Source organism: Rosa chinensis, chromosome 3, assembly GCF_002994745.2.
Source record: "Rosa chinensis cultivar Old Blush chromosome 3, RchiOBHm-V2, whole genome shotgun sequence".
Classification (NCBI taxonomy): domain Eukaryota; kingdom Viridiplantae; phylum Streptophyta; class Magnoliopsida; order Rosales; family Rosaceae; genus Rosa; species Rosa chinensis.
In genome coordinates, this window is record NC_037090.1 from 11,252,200 (window position 1) to 11,264,919 (window position 12,720).

Genomic DNA, 12,720 nt, shown 5'->3' on the forward strand with positions numbered 1-12,720 from the left:
TCTATTCTTCTAATTAAAGTTCTATTCAAGATAAACTCAAGTTTGTTAAATGGAATAATAATGTACCTTGTGTTTCTGTTCCTTTCATTAAGATCCAAAAGAAATGGGGAGATGGGGGACCTGACTTGATTATAATAGTTAATGTTGGATTAAGAGATATCAGATATATTGGACCAGAGAAAATAATGTTGGATTAAGAGATATCAGATATATTGGACCAGAGAAAAAGAGATATCAGAGAGGACAATGTCACAATGCTGAGGATTTTTCTACAATACATTAGATTGTTAGGTAAAGGAGATAAATCCTTCATACTAGAGGCTGTACGTGTTATACATGACCAAACAATTTTTAACAGGTTAACGTGTCAAATTCTACTTTAGCTAAAATGACTAGTTATATTTAGCTAGTGAATTCATGCATAGTTTAAAAAAAAGTTATATTTCTCTCTCATTTTTTGTCGACGCGTCACTATATAATTCTATAAAACATAATATATCACTCACAAATAACTATTATTGTTGGAGCAACATTGTTAAATTAATAGTTATACTCTTCTTGACAAGCACTATGTGCGTGCCATTTGACATTTTGTTTTTTACAATTTGCTGAAAAAAAAAAAAAAACTGGAAAAAAAAGGATAGTGGATTGTTATTATATATCACAAGATTAACTAAGTTTATCTAAAATGAAACTTCTACATTTACAAACTAGAATCTAGACAACATAAATTTAACTAAGAGCAAATGTGTTCACTTGTCAACTTGATTTAGTGGGGGCGTTTACTTAGAGAGAGAGAGCAAAACAAGTGTTGGCGCGTCTTTACACGTGTCAGAAACCGTCCGTTGCACGTGGGAGTGACTGTACAACGTCCCAGGCAACAAACCAAAGTCACACTAAACACAGAAAGAAGGAAGGAAAGAAAAAGGCGAGAGAGAGATAGAGAGATAGAGAATCATATCTTTCCTCCCTATCTTGAAACTCAAATCAAATCCACCAAAACAGAATAATCTCTAGGGTTTTCTTCTTCTTCTTCTTCCAATCTTTTCTCTCAAAAACAAACACAGAGCGAAAGAGAGAGAGAGAGAGAGATGGAAGGGTCGAGCAACGGAGGGATGCTGTACCACGAGGTGCAGGAGTCGAAGCTGTGCGCCGTGCATTGCGTCAACACGGCGCTGCAGGGTCCCTTCTTCTCCGAATTCGATTTGGCCGCCCTCGCCTCCGATCTCGATCGCAAGGAGCGCCAGATGATGCAGCTCAACCTCCAACCCGGAGCCAACGCCGCCGCCGCCGGCGATTTCCTCTCCGAGGAGTCCCACAACGTCTCCCTCGACGGCGATTTCAGTATCCAGGTCCTATTTTCATTCCCTCAATTTCATTTCTTTTGTTGCCTGAGGTTCTTGTAGCTGCCTGGGCTTTGGTGTCTTTCTTTTCTGAATTGCAAGACTCGAAAGATTGGTTCTTTTTGTGTTTCTAAAGAATCTGTTTATGAAAATCATGGTAAAATTACTTCACTCTGAGGGAAGCCATATTGTTTGGCTTTAAAACAATTAGGTGCGCTTCTTGAAATCGTTGGATTAGAGGGGCTCTCTGTAGTTGATTAATTAGCAAGTGTGTCTTCGATTATAAGCACAAGTATGGGACATGCTTGTTTTGGTAGAGCTGATAATAATGGTTAACTAATGCTAGCACCAACGAGTGGTTAGTAGTTATTGTGAGGCCCGTGGTTTGCTCCCATGTGGTTTTGGTTCATACTCACTCACCTAGCTATTTGTTAGAGGGTCCTGTATCCTAAAGATTGGATTTTGGTTAGAGGTCCCGTTTTCGTGTCTGTGAAATGGGATTGGGGATTTTTTGGGTATAAAATTATGGTTAATTAGCTCTAGCGGAAGAGTTGATAATAAATTATTATGATGTAGTTGTTTATTTTAATGGGTTTCCTTTTGTGGTTATAGTTAACTAAGTAATAACCGATTCCTATACCAGTATGTCAGACCCCTGTATTAAAAATAACAACTTGGTTCCATGAATTTGTAATGTTTGATTGTGATTTCGTACCTAGTTACATAGATGCTTTAAAGTTGCATTATCAGAGTTTAGGCTCTCTATGAATGATGCTTTGGTGTATGAAACTTTTATTGCTGATTGAACCTACGCTATAGTTAGTTATTGTTTGTATCCTCACTGTGCTTTCCTTGGCCATTTTAAGAGTTCTATTACAAGATTGCTTAGCTTTCTGGTGGAAAAATGTGCTCTCTGTAGGGTATTTTTTTAGTTTCCATTCAGTGCATTACATTTCAGCTGATCAGGTTGTCAATGCAGCTTGTAAATCCCTTGGTCTAAACTTGGTGTTGTTTTTACTTTAACAAGTTTTTATGGACCTATGGAGAGTACAGCTTTAGCTACCTTAGCATTTTGAGTTTACCTGACCTGACTTATGGGACTAATATGGTCTATTCCTGTCAAATCGAGGAAAGAAAATGAATTGGATGTGAAACTTGGAAAATGGCAAACTGAGCGTTTGGAAATATTTTGTACTTGGAAAATGGCGAGTCGAGCTTTTATGAATATTTAATCTCCAATTTGATTTCTCATTTCAGTTTCTCAATATATGTGAATTTTGGTAGTTTGCTGTTAATAAGACATATGTGCAGAGTAATAACAACTTGGGAAATTTCTATATATGCTTGGCGTGATTTCACTATGGAGCTGTATTTATTGTAATGTGTTTGGTACTTATTTTCTTTTCATGTTTGCTGTCAACTAGATCTATTTTGAATCTTAGAATTTACATTGTCATTAGTTCGGTAGCATTTTCATGACATGTATTCTTATAGAAAGGATTCCAAAACTGAGAAGTGGTGTACTAGTTTAGCTTCTTGTGTCCGGACATAAAGCTTTATGAATATTTAGTAGGGAAGCCAAATAAGTCAGGGTGTGGATAATAAACAGAAGTATATGGTTGGTAGTTCTTTCACTTTGGCTCATTTTTGAGATTAAGTTGTGAGAATCTGCACTTTCACTGTTGTGCAGCATGACTATGCCAGAATTTTCATGATTTGATAAACCATTATATTTCTTTTGTAGGTACTTCAAAAGGCTTTAGAGGTTTGGGATCTGCAGGTCATCCCCCTTGATTCTCCAGTTGCAGAGCCAGCTCAGATCGATCCTGAGCTGGAAAATGGGTTTATCTGTCATTTACATGATCATTGGTTCTGTATCAGGAAAGTGAATGGGGAGTGGTATAATTTTGACAGTCTGTATGCAGCCCCACTTCACCTTTCAAAGTTTTACCTCTCGGCCTATTTGGACACGCTAAAGGGCTCTGGTTGGAGCATTTTCCTGGTGAGAGGAAACTTCCCAAAAGAGTGTCCCATCTCATCCTCAGAAGCTTCCAACGGGTATGGGCAGTGGCTTTCACCTGAAGATGCCGACCGAATAACTAAATCCTGCAACTCCACAAATGCTCCACGCCAGACGCAGAGAACAAATCCTCGACAACCTTCAGACCAATTCCTATCTACCGAGGAAGCAGAGCTGCTATCAGAGATGGAAGACGAGGACATGAAGGCTGCAATAGCTGCCAGTCTTATGGATTCTTCCCCACCCGTGGTCAATGCCGGAGCTAGCAACGTGGCCAATGCTGGAGATAGCAACGTGGTCAATGCCGGAGCTAGCAACGTGGCCCATGCCGGAGCTAGCAACGTGATCAATGCCGGAGATAGCAACGTGGTCAATGTCGGAGCTAGCAATGTGGCCAATGCTGGAGATAGCAACGTGGTCAATGCTGGAGCTAGCAATGTGGCCATTGCTGGAGCTAGCAATGTGGCCATTGCTGGAGCTAGCAACCCGCAGAATGAAAGCTCAAACAGCCAAGAGAACAAGATCAGCCAAGAGAATAAAATTGCTTGAGAAAAGTAAAGTACATTTTTCATTTTTTAGATGTTAATGTTTACTGGTTGAGGACAATGATCTGTGGATCTCTATGTCAGGTTAGATAGTTGACTTGCATCCTTGGCGCAAGGTCGTTGTACTTTGCAGCATATACAGCTCCATTATACCGTCAACTCCAAATTTAAACTCAAATTGTAAAACTAGAACAAATAAGTTTTCCAGCTTTTTTCTTTTCTTTTCATTGGATAATTACAGCGTTTTGAATTTTTGGATCAACCATGGTTTCATTATTGGCTCTTTTGCTTTATACTTGCATTTGTGTAATACGTATCAAATGAGATTTATATGAACAGATCGAATGTTATTGCTCTTGAAATTTGAATTGATTAATACTGAAGTCAATTTTTCTGAGTTCTCGAAGGGTTTCGAGCATTTACTGCGCAGCTAAAAAACATCTGCTATTTACCGCAAGTTGTATTTTGATTGGCGGCAAATGAACTTTGGAGGACAATAATACCCTCGTATGGTCCTCTGGGTACGCTTGAAAACAGAGGCAACACTCCTCATATGACAGTAATATCCTTCAAAAGTTACTCTTTCAGTAACTAGAAACACAGGTGGTCACTAATTTGAAGCAGCAGTTTGGCGGTCAGTTACTACTTCCATTGGTCTCTCAGTATTTCTATGTCCAACAAAATTTTGGGTCAAATGATTCAACGGAAAAATACCTAGTTGTACATTGTGGAAGAAAATAAAAGAAAGAGAGAGAAAGCCATGAATGGGTTTGACACTTTTAGGCTGGAAGCTCTGTCATCACTATATATATATACTTTTCGTATTCACATAGAAGAAAGAGAATATCGGATGAAAAAGCCAAGATAGCCCATTGTTTCTCTTTTACTGTGGAATCATCTGAATTCCCCAAAGCTACATCCTTTTTGGCTCTTGGAGATCTGGATTGGATTCAGATTGTGTTTTTGGGTTTTGTGTTCAAATGGGTTCACCGGAAAGATTGTTTCGCCGGCAAAGAACCCTTCATGAGATCCTTGGAGGAGGTCTTGGTGAGTCACTTTCATCTTTTTTGGTGAATCCGTATCACTATTTTGGTCATGGATTCTGCTCTTTTATGTTCTTAACATCTTCATATTGCTATTAAATTTGTCATTCAATATTGGAGTTACTTCAAAGTTGAGCTTAGTAAATGTAGACCTTGGTCTTTGATCCAATGCAGAATTGTGGTCCGGTTGCTTTGGAGTTAGGATTTTATGGGTCTGATGAGCCTTGCTTTTTTGGATGATACAGTTGCAGATGTGATCTTGTGGAGGCAGAAAGATGTGACAATGGGGATACTGTTAGTAGCTTTAGCTGCTTGGGTGGTGTTTGAGAAGTCTGGTTATACATTGCTATCACTGGTCTCTAGTGTTCTTCTCCTCCTCTTTGTCATACTCTTTCTGTGGGCTAAATCGGCTGCCATTCTTAACCGGTAATCCTTGGTAGAAATTGTGCTTCTTGACTGTTATTTGGTGCCTCATCCAGGCATTGATGATTTGAGCTACTTTGTCCTGGTGATTATTTGTTCAGTTGATGCAAACTCTTTGTTATTCATCCAAACTGAACAAAACCACAAATGTTTATAAGTTTCATTATGCAAAACCTGTTTGACATTATAATTTTATACGAGAGTTCTTAGTTCTTAATCTTATAATTATTTTCATTAATGTCAAACTTTTGAAGACATATATAGGATGATTGATGAAATACACTTTTCAGTTGGAAATTTTGACTTGGTGCTGCATTTTTCACTCAATCTCACTATTAGAAATGTTTCATCACTTACTGATTTTATCAAATGTAGACTTAGATCTTATTATGAATATCATTGACAAATGCCATTGCGAACAGACCAGCTCCACCCCTGCCTGAATTGCAGTTATCAGAAGAAATGGTGAATGAAGCTGCAGCTGTCATCCGGACTCATGTAAATGCTTTGCTTTTGGTTTCACAAGATATTTCTCTTGGTAAAGACTCGAGGTTGTTCTTCAAAGTAGCTGCTTACCTGCTGCTGATTTATTTTGTTGGTGGCTTGACTGATTTCCTGACTCTGAGCTACACCAGTAAGTATGAAACTTCATGAGATTTGCATTGATTCAGAATTTAGAATTCAAATGTCAAAATCAGTTTTCGTATTATCTTCTTTTTTCTGCTGTTGCAGGCCTTGTCATTGTTCTAACAATTCCAGCATTATATGAGAGGTATGAAGATTATGTGGACAAGTATGTCATGATGGGGTACAGGAAATTGCTGCAATTGTATGTTAAACTAGATGAAGAATATGTGAGCAGATTTCAACACTTGGTTCTGGAAAAGAAGAAACTACGTTGATTTCTCAAGTTCATGTGATCGATAAGGCGATTTTTAGAAGTGTGCTTTTCATTTTTTTTACTCCCTTTCAAAAGTCTTTCTTTTTTGTTCTCCAAATTGCAGAGATATCCTGTTAAAAGTGTTATGAATTTTGTAATCTAATCCACAGAATGATTAAAGAGAGAGTTGGTTCTGTACATGCTCTATCTTTTACTCCAAACTTCAAATTTGGAGCTTTCGTAAATCCCACTAGTGATATTCACAAATTTCCAACATATATTGAGTAATGAGACTAAACCTAAGCCAAGGGAACAAATACTCTCAGATAGACCCTGAACCAAAATAATGACAGCCATGAGTTCCAGTAAGGAAAAATAAGAGAAAATTACAAACATCAAACTTTACTTGGTCACCACCACATGCCAGTCCTAGCTCTGGCCATCTCGACCTGTGTCACCATGATAAAACTTGCGTTTGAGCTGCGGCGGTGGGGGAGGCGGAGGAAGCGACATGGGCTGTGATGCTAATATACCTTTGCTATCCCTCGGATCCATAGCATTACCACCCTGGGGTGGTTGTTCCATTGCTTTGTTTGTCATCTGCTGAGGATTGAAAGGCATGCCGCCTTGATAATATGTGGCATTTCCTTGAGGATCTGAGGAGTTGGGGAAACCATCTGCAGTTCCTTGACCACCTGGTGTAGCTTGTTCAAAAGGAACACCAGCCTGTCCTGCATTCCAAGACTGCGGATAACCAGCTGCAAAATTCATGTTAGGTACTGAACCTGGGGGAAAACCCAACAACGATCCCTGTTCTTGTCCCATATCCTGTCCAGAATCCTGTCGTACCATTTGATAGGGAGCACCATAAAATGGTTGAGATCCATCCACTGGGAAAGGAAAGCCATACTGAAGGGAGGGCATCATCTGTACTTGATTGGAATTCATGGGAACTGCATAATTGGGAGGCTGAATAGAATGCATGGGTGGATATTCAGAAAAGGGAGTCTCGGATATCATTCCTTGCTGCTTATCTGAAAACTGGCCAGACTCCGGTATGGGAGCACCAGATGAATCAAAGCTTTGTTGATGGTAGAGATTCTGGGGAACAGGCCTGTCAAAGCCTGGCGGTCGGCTGAGATCTGGTGGATTATTCTGAATTTGCCCAAAACCTGGAGGTGGTGTAGGCTGCATGACTGGCCTTGGAAGCGATTGTTCTCGTTGAAGACGAGCTTTGTCATCACGGTCATGGAACTGGGAATTTGAACTAGGAGAAAAGACTGGCCTTGGTGGAGCACGAGCGGTGGATTCAGATGGCGTTACTTGGTTTTTACTCCGGGCTTCAGATTCATTTCCATCCATTTTCTCCGCATTTGGCTGAAGAAGGTGCGCGTGTGTCTCATGGATGTGAGATTCAAATTCACTCCTCTTTAGAAAAGATTTGAGACAGTGAGGGGCAGCACAAATGAAGATCCCCTCCATGATTTTGATAGTCTGAATCTTCTGAATACGTTCATCACAGCTGTGCAATATAAATCATCAGAATTAGAGGTTCACACCATTCACGATGAATTATTTCTAATATCTCTTTGTCCAGAAAACAAATCACTCATTTTCAACAATTTCGGACCAATTACTCTAAAGTCCTATTATAATCAGATGTAGAAGTCATCCAGTAACTTGAACCAATTATCAGCAGTGCATAAACTAATTGGTCGTCCTGTGATCGAATTGGTTTACTAGACATGAATTCATCAACTCCTAATTTATATACGAACAATTCAACAAAGCAAAGATTGAAGCAATCTCAGCTGCAAGTATCAAAGCTAAGACATAGAACAAATTTGAAGATAACAGAACGAAGCAACTAGAGTCTGACTGTGTTTATTAGTTGAGAGGGACTTACAGGTAGCAGATTGAATCACTCCGAGCACAATCCAAACAAAACGCATGTTCACAAGGGCTCTGCAACAACACAACAAAATTCCACACATTTAAATTAAAGATTCAAACTTTAATAGCATTGAATTTCAGAAACCAAAGATATGATGGGCTCAATTTGACATACCAGTCGTCCATAGATAGCAATCGGGAAATCGCAGCGAACACAAAAGTGGACACGTTCACCGAGCTGCCGACGGGACCGGCGACCGATAGTCTTGACAAGCGAAGTGGCGGTGGCCGAGCCAATGCCCTTGGCCACGGGAAGGTCGGCGAGGACGAGGTGGTCAGGGCAAGCGACGGTGACGGTCTCCGCCGGCAAGTGTTTTGCTCCGGGAGAGCCCTCGGTGGGTGTAACGCTCTTTAGTCGGATCTGAAGCATCATAAAGAGATTGAATTGGATACTGCAGGTCTCAAATTCCAAAACTGTTTTGGCGAATTGAAAATCTAATACTGCAAAATCGCAAGAATCAAAGTATGGGGGTATCTGTAAAGGCCCTAATTTTCCCAATTTGTGGTATTGAACCCTAAACAAGAAATATTGGGGACTTAAGAAATAAATGTGCGAAATTGTGAGAACATTGGACGAAGAGGAAGAAGGGTTTCGACTTTCGAGGAGAAGAGGGGTGGGCAGGAATTGAACGTTTATGGGTTATTGGGCTGGCCTCTGATATTGGGCTTCTAAACAGAAATTTTTACATGGGGTGGACTCAGTTCTCATCGGTTCGAATTTTTTTTTCTTTGGTGTCCAAAGGCCCAAGCAACGCTAACCAGCAGAGGCTGTAACAAACCTGCTTTCTACTTTCTAGGCCTAGCAACGCCATCCATGTCATCCAGCACTTTTTGGACAACAAAGATTGGAAGACAGTCAAAAGTACATAATCCCAGCTCTTGATCAGTGCTTCTCTTAGCCAACAAGTCAGCGACCATATTCCTTTCTCTATGTATGTGGTTGATTATGTAATAGTCAAAAGACTGCATGCAACTGATGCAAGAGAGTTTTGCAGTTAGAAATGATGGTTCGTAGAGGATGCAGGTCAATGTCTCTGCTTTGGAGAAGAGTCATTGGTTCGTATTTTTAGCATTGAACGAAGACTCTGCATTATTGACATCAGTTACTTAATTTTTAAAATCAAAGCTTATTAGGAATTTTTATAACGGACACTTTATATTGAATTGACAAAGTATTGGTTTTAAGCTACAATACATAGATGTTCTTAAAAATTTACACTTTATTAAGCAGTTTGGCTTATTTTGTAAAATTTAGGGATAATTTGACAATTATAATTTTTTAGAGTACTATTTAGCTCAATTTCTTTCTTCTAATTGTGAATGCGAATCCTAACATTCCGTATGGTTTTGCTGCAGGTCAACTGATACTTGCATTGACTCGAATTGAATATTTATTTGGAATTTGAGAATTCCCAAAAGCTTGAGTTCTTTGTTTGGCTTGCTTCCCCTTTTTATCCTCATCAGGAACAGGAATCGAACAGAGTCCTGTGGAGTCGGATTCGGAAACTATAGTGATTTTGGTGCTGAATATGAATGAATGGTTAAAAGCTTCATACATTTCATGAGTCTATCTTTATGAGAAGTTTTTTTTGGATCACATATCCTGAGAGCCAGAGAGGGCAACACGCATGGTTAAGCATAATTTCGCAGTTGAACAAGAAGTTCTGATATTGGAGCATGTTAACTTTGCAAAATACAAGAGTCAACATGGTGAAAGAAATATGGTGGCAATCCTGTACAAGGAAAGCCAATCTGTGACCTCAATCAATGGAGTTTAGCAAGCCACAACTTTAGCAGTTGAAGCTTCTTCTATTTAATTTTTTGGCTGTGTTAGAGAAATGAGAAAAAAAACCAATAAGTTAATGCCAGAAAGAATACATAAACTGTAAATAATCTCATCCAAGAACACACTAAATATACTCTTGGCAGAACTTGGAAGTCTTTGTTTGGAAGAAGTGGGATTTACTGTCTAGGCGACTAGCCCACGTAACTAAGTTATTAAGTAGAGGACGTCTTTAGTAGATGATTTAGTAGCAAAGGTACTTTTTATGTACTGCAGAATAGAGCAAGAGATTTTAAACCAAACTTCCTTTTGATCTAGAAAACAGAAAGATAGCAAGTGAGGCGATGAAATGGTAGAATATGACTAAACAGACATAGTATATTTTCACGGAGCAATTTGATGGACTTAAAACTTCCCGTGGCAACTATCTAAGCACCTTAAGGAACCAGAGGCACATGCAACATTCATACACTATGAATGTACCAAATTTCTTCCTTCTATAAGTTAAATTCAAAATCCGCTCTGGAAACTTATTCAGATATTAAAGAACGATCATCTTATTGTTCTATGAATATGCATCATCATTCATGTTCTACCTGTCATTTTCTGAAACTAATGAATGCATCTACTGGAAAAGAAAATCCAATAATTAAGGATATGTCTGCATGCCATCATCAATAAGTTCATTGGTGACGACAAAGAGATAGCATTTGGCTTTGCAAACAAACAACAAAGAAATTAGAGCCTTGATAGACAAATTTAAAGATCACAATTCATCAATATGATGACAAAGGAAAGATATGTAATCCAGGAAACGATGCTAATTGTTTCTAAACTTCTGAGTTTCCAATAAGCAGTTTTCCTTCAGAGGATTCTTCTCCTCAGCTAGCAAAAGTGTGGGAGAAAAAGGTTTGTCGAGGGCCTTATTATCAGCTAGCAAAAGTATTGTTTGCTCTGGATGCTACCCCTGCAAACTAAATCCACTCTCTTGACTTCACTTTTCATTTTGACTCTATGCTTTTCAAGAACTTCTTAGCCTGCCAGAAGAATTGAGAAAAGCAATTGAGGTTAATCTGAGAGACGAGAAAGCAATCTACAGAAGGAAAACTGTCCAGGTCTCTAGAAAGAAGAAAAAACAGTTTCACAGATAAGTTTCAATAAAGATTTCATCAGAAGTGGCTAATTATTTGTATAGATTTTCTGATTCCATCACATCTTTCTAAGCTGCAGTTCGGACTGCCACTGACGTCAAAATTGAGAAAACCAGCGCACAGACCAAACACTCAAAAGGCTGAAGAATGCAAAAAGGGAAGGCGTCGAAACTTGTACCTGCTCAAAGGTGAGAAACATGATCACATTCCAAGATGGCAAGATCCTAGCCGTCCAAAATTTGGGATGAAGCACTTATAAAAGCCCAAAGGTCACTGCAAAACAACAAATCGTAAATAACAATATTCTTATCATTGGAAGGTAGAAACCTACTCTGTCATAATATAGAATTATAGATACAATGGCATATATACTAATAAGGAAACTAAATCACCAGCATATTCTGTTTGGATCAACAATTATAATGTAAAAGCTTTCAAATCTACATCTCGCTCATAAGGACACATAAATATTTGATTTTGTCATTTTGACAACTTCTGAACTTCATAAAATATATTAGGAAGTGAAGAATATGCAGAAAGGTACCGGAAGGAATCGTTCATACATCATTCTTCAAAGTTTTAACGAAGCAATCGATCGGGTTTTTGTAGGCAGAAGAATCTCCCATCAACCTGAGAAAAATGAAGAGCACGAAAAAAAGAAGTTAATCTAAGGTTGTTTGCATCTAGAATAGAATCAAATTAACCGGTACAGGAAATCAGGCAACCATATCATTTACTCCATACTTACCGAGTTAAGATATATTGGTCATCCAATTTTACCTTACAGATCATAGACTAGTTAAGAACTTTTAATAATCAGAGCTTGAACAAGAGTATGACATAAAGTCATCTAAAAGTAAAAGTTGAGATCATCAAAAGAATTGGTAAAACTATTAACTAAGTGCAACCTTCATCAGCATTAACAAATATGAGGGATATTTTCTGCTAACAGACATGTGCCGTTATCCCAAGTTAAATAAGATCAATGACAGCTATGCACTAGAAACCAGGACTACTTAACTAAAGACCAGTCAGAAAGATTTCACATATGAACAGATATTATAGATGGATTACCACATCAACTGGTGAGCCAATGAAGACGGCAAAGAAACCTGCCCCCAGACCAGCAAAAAGATAAGTGAAAACATTGTCCTTAAACCCAGGAATTTTCAAAAGTGTCTGCATAGATAGTATACACATTAAAAATGAGTAACAAGAGTTTCACTTCAAAAGGGAATGATGACCATTCGTGATGAGTTTACCTGCTTCACTTTATAATAACTGGCTAGTTCAGCAGCATTAATGATAGCATTACGTGCAATGTTAGGTCCAATTCCAGTCCAGAGATCCGGAACTCCCTCCTGATTTTTTTTTTTTTTTGCAAAGTACCCATGTTAAAATGTCAGAAAAGGAGGTTTGCCAAAAAAAAAAAAATAAGGTCTTAATCTGTCAAGCACACGATTCATACACTAGTATTGATACCAATAAGTTAATGCCAGAAAGTATATAAACTGTAAATAATTAATCTCATCCAATAGTTCATTAGATACACGTGTTCAGCCAACTCATTTAGAGTTCA

The 12,720-nt window shown here is 38.6% G+C and overlaps 3 protein-coding genes and 1 long non-coding RNA gene across 5 annotated transcripts; 2 read left to right on the forward strand and 2 right to left on the reverse strand.

Moving 5' to 3' along the window:
* The first annotated feature begins 887 nt into the window (after window positions 1-887).
* LOC112191570 (ataxin-3 homolog) lies at window positions 888-4,170 on the forward strand. Its single transcript, XM_024330930.2, has 2 exons — window positions 888-1,352; window positions 3,088-4,170. Exons 1-2 carry the CDS (start codon window positions 1,092-1,094, stop codon window positions 3,910-3,912), a joined length of 1,086 nt encoding a protein of 361 aa, XP_024186698.1. The 5' UTR covers window positions 888-1,091; the 3' UTR covers window positions 3,913-4,170.
* A 528-nt stretch (window positions 4,171-4,698) lies between these two features.
* Window positions 4,699-6,438, forward strand: LOC112191571 (reticulon-like protein B12). 2 transcript variants are annotated; one of them, XM_024330932.2, is made up of 4 exons: window positions 4,699-4,955; window positions 5,126-5,377; window positions 5,797-6,008; window positions 6,107-6,438. In XM_024330932.2, exons 2-4 carry the CDS (start codon window positions 5,160-5,162, stop codon window positions 6,274-6,276), a joined length of 600 nt encoding a protein of 199 aa, XP_024186700.1. In that variant the 5' UTR covers window positions 4,699-4,955; window positions 5,126-5,159; the 3' UTR covers window positions 6,277-6,438. The 2 variants fall into 2 exon arrangements, with proteins under 2 accessions (XP_024186700.1, XP_024186699.1); XM_024330931.2 differs by having other exon boundaries at window positions 4,707-4,955; window positions 5,197-5,377.
* Window positions 4,777-5,830, reverse strand: LOC121052209. Its single transcript, XR_005808442.1, has 2 exons — window positions 5,732-5,830; window positions 4,777-5,505 (listed from the first exon to the last, which is right to left on the reverse strand). It is a non-coding gene; the product is annotated as an uncharacterized LOC121052209 (long non-coding RNA).
* Window positions 6,439-6,554: 116 nt separating the features above from the next.
* LOC112191569 (E3 ubiquitin-protein ligase HAKAI homolog) lies at window positions 6,555-8,791 on the reverse strand. The gene is made up of 3 exons (XM_024330929.2): window positions 8,323-8,791; window positions 8,161-8,219; window positions 6,555-7,776 (listed from the first exon to the last, which is right to left on the reverse strand). The coding sequence occupies exons 1-3, from the start codon at window positions 8,578-8,580 to the stop codon at window positions 6,684-6,686; spliced, it is 1,410 nt and encodes a 469-aa protein (XP_024186697.1). The 5' UTR covers window positions 8,581-8,791; the 3' UTR covers window positions 6,555-6,683.
* Window positions 8,792-12,720: the final 3,929 nt, after the last annotated feature.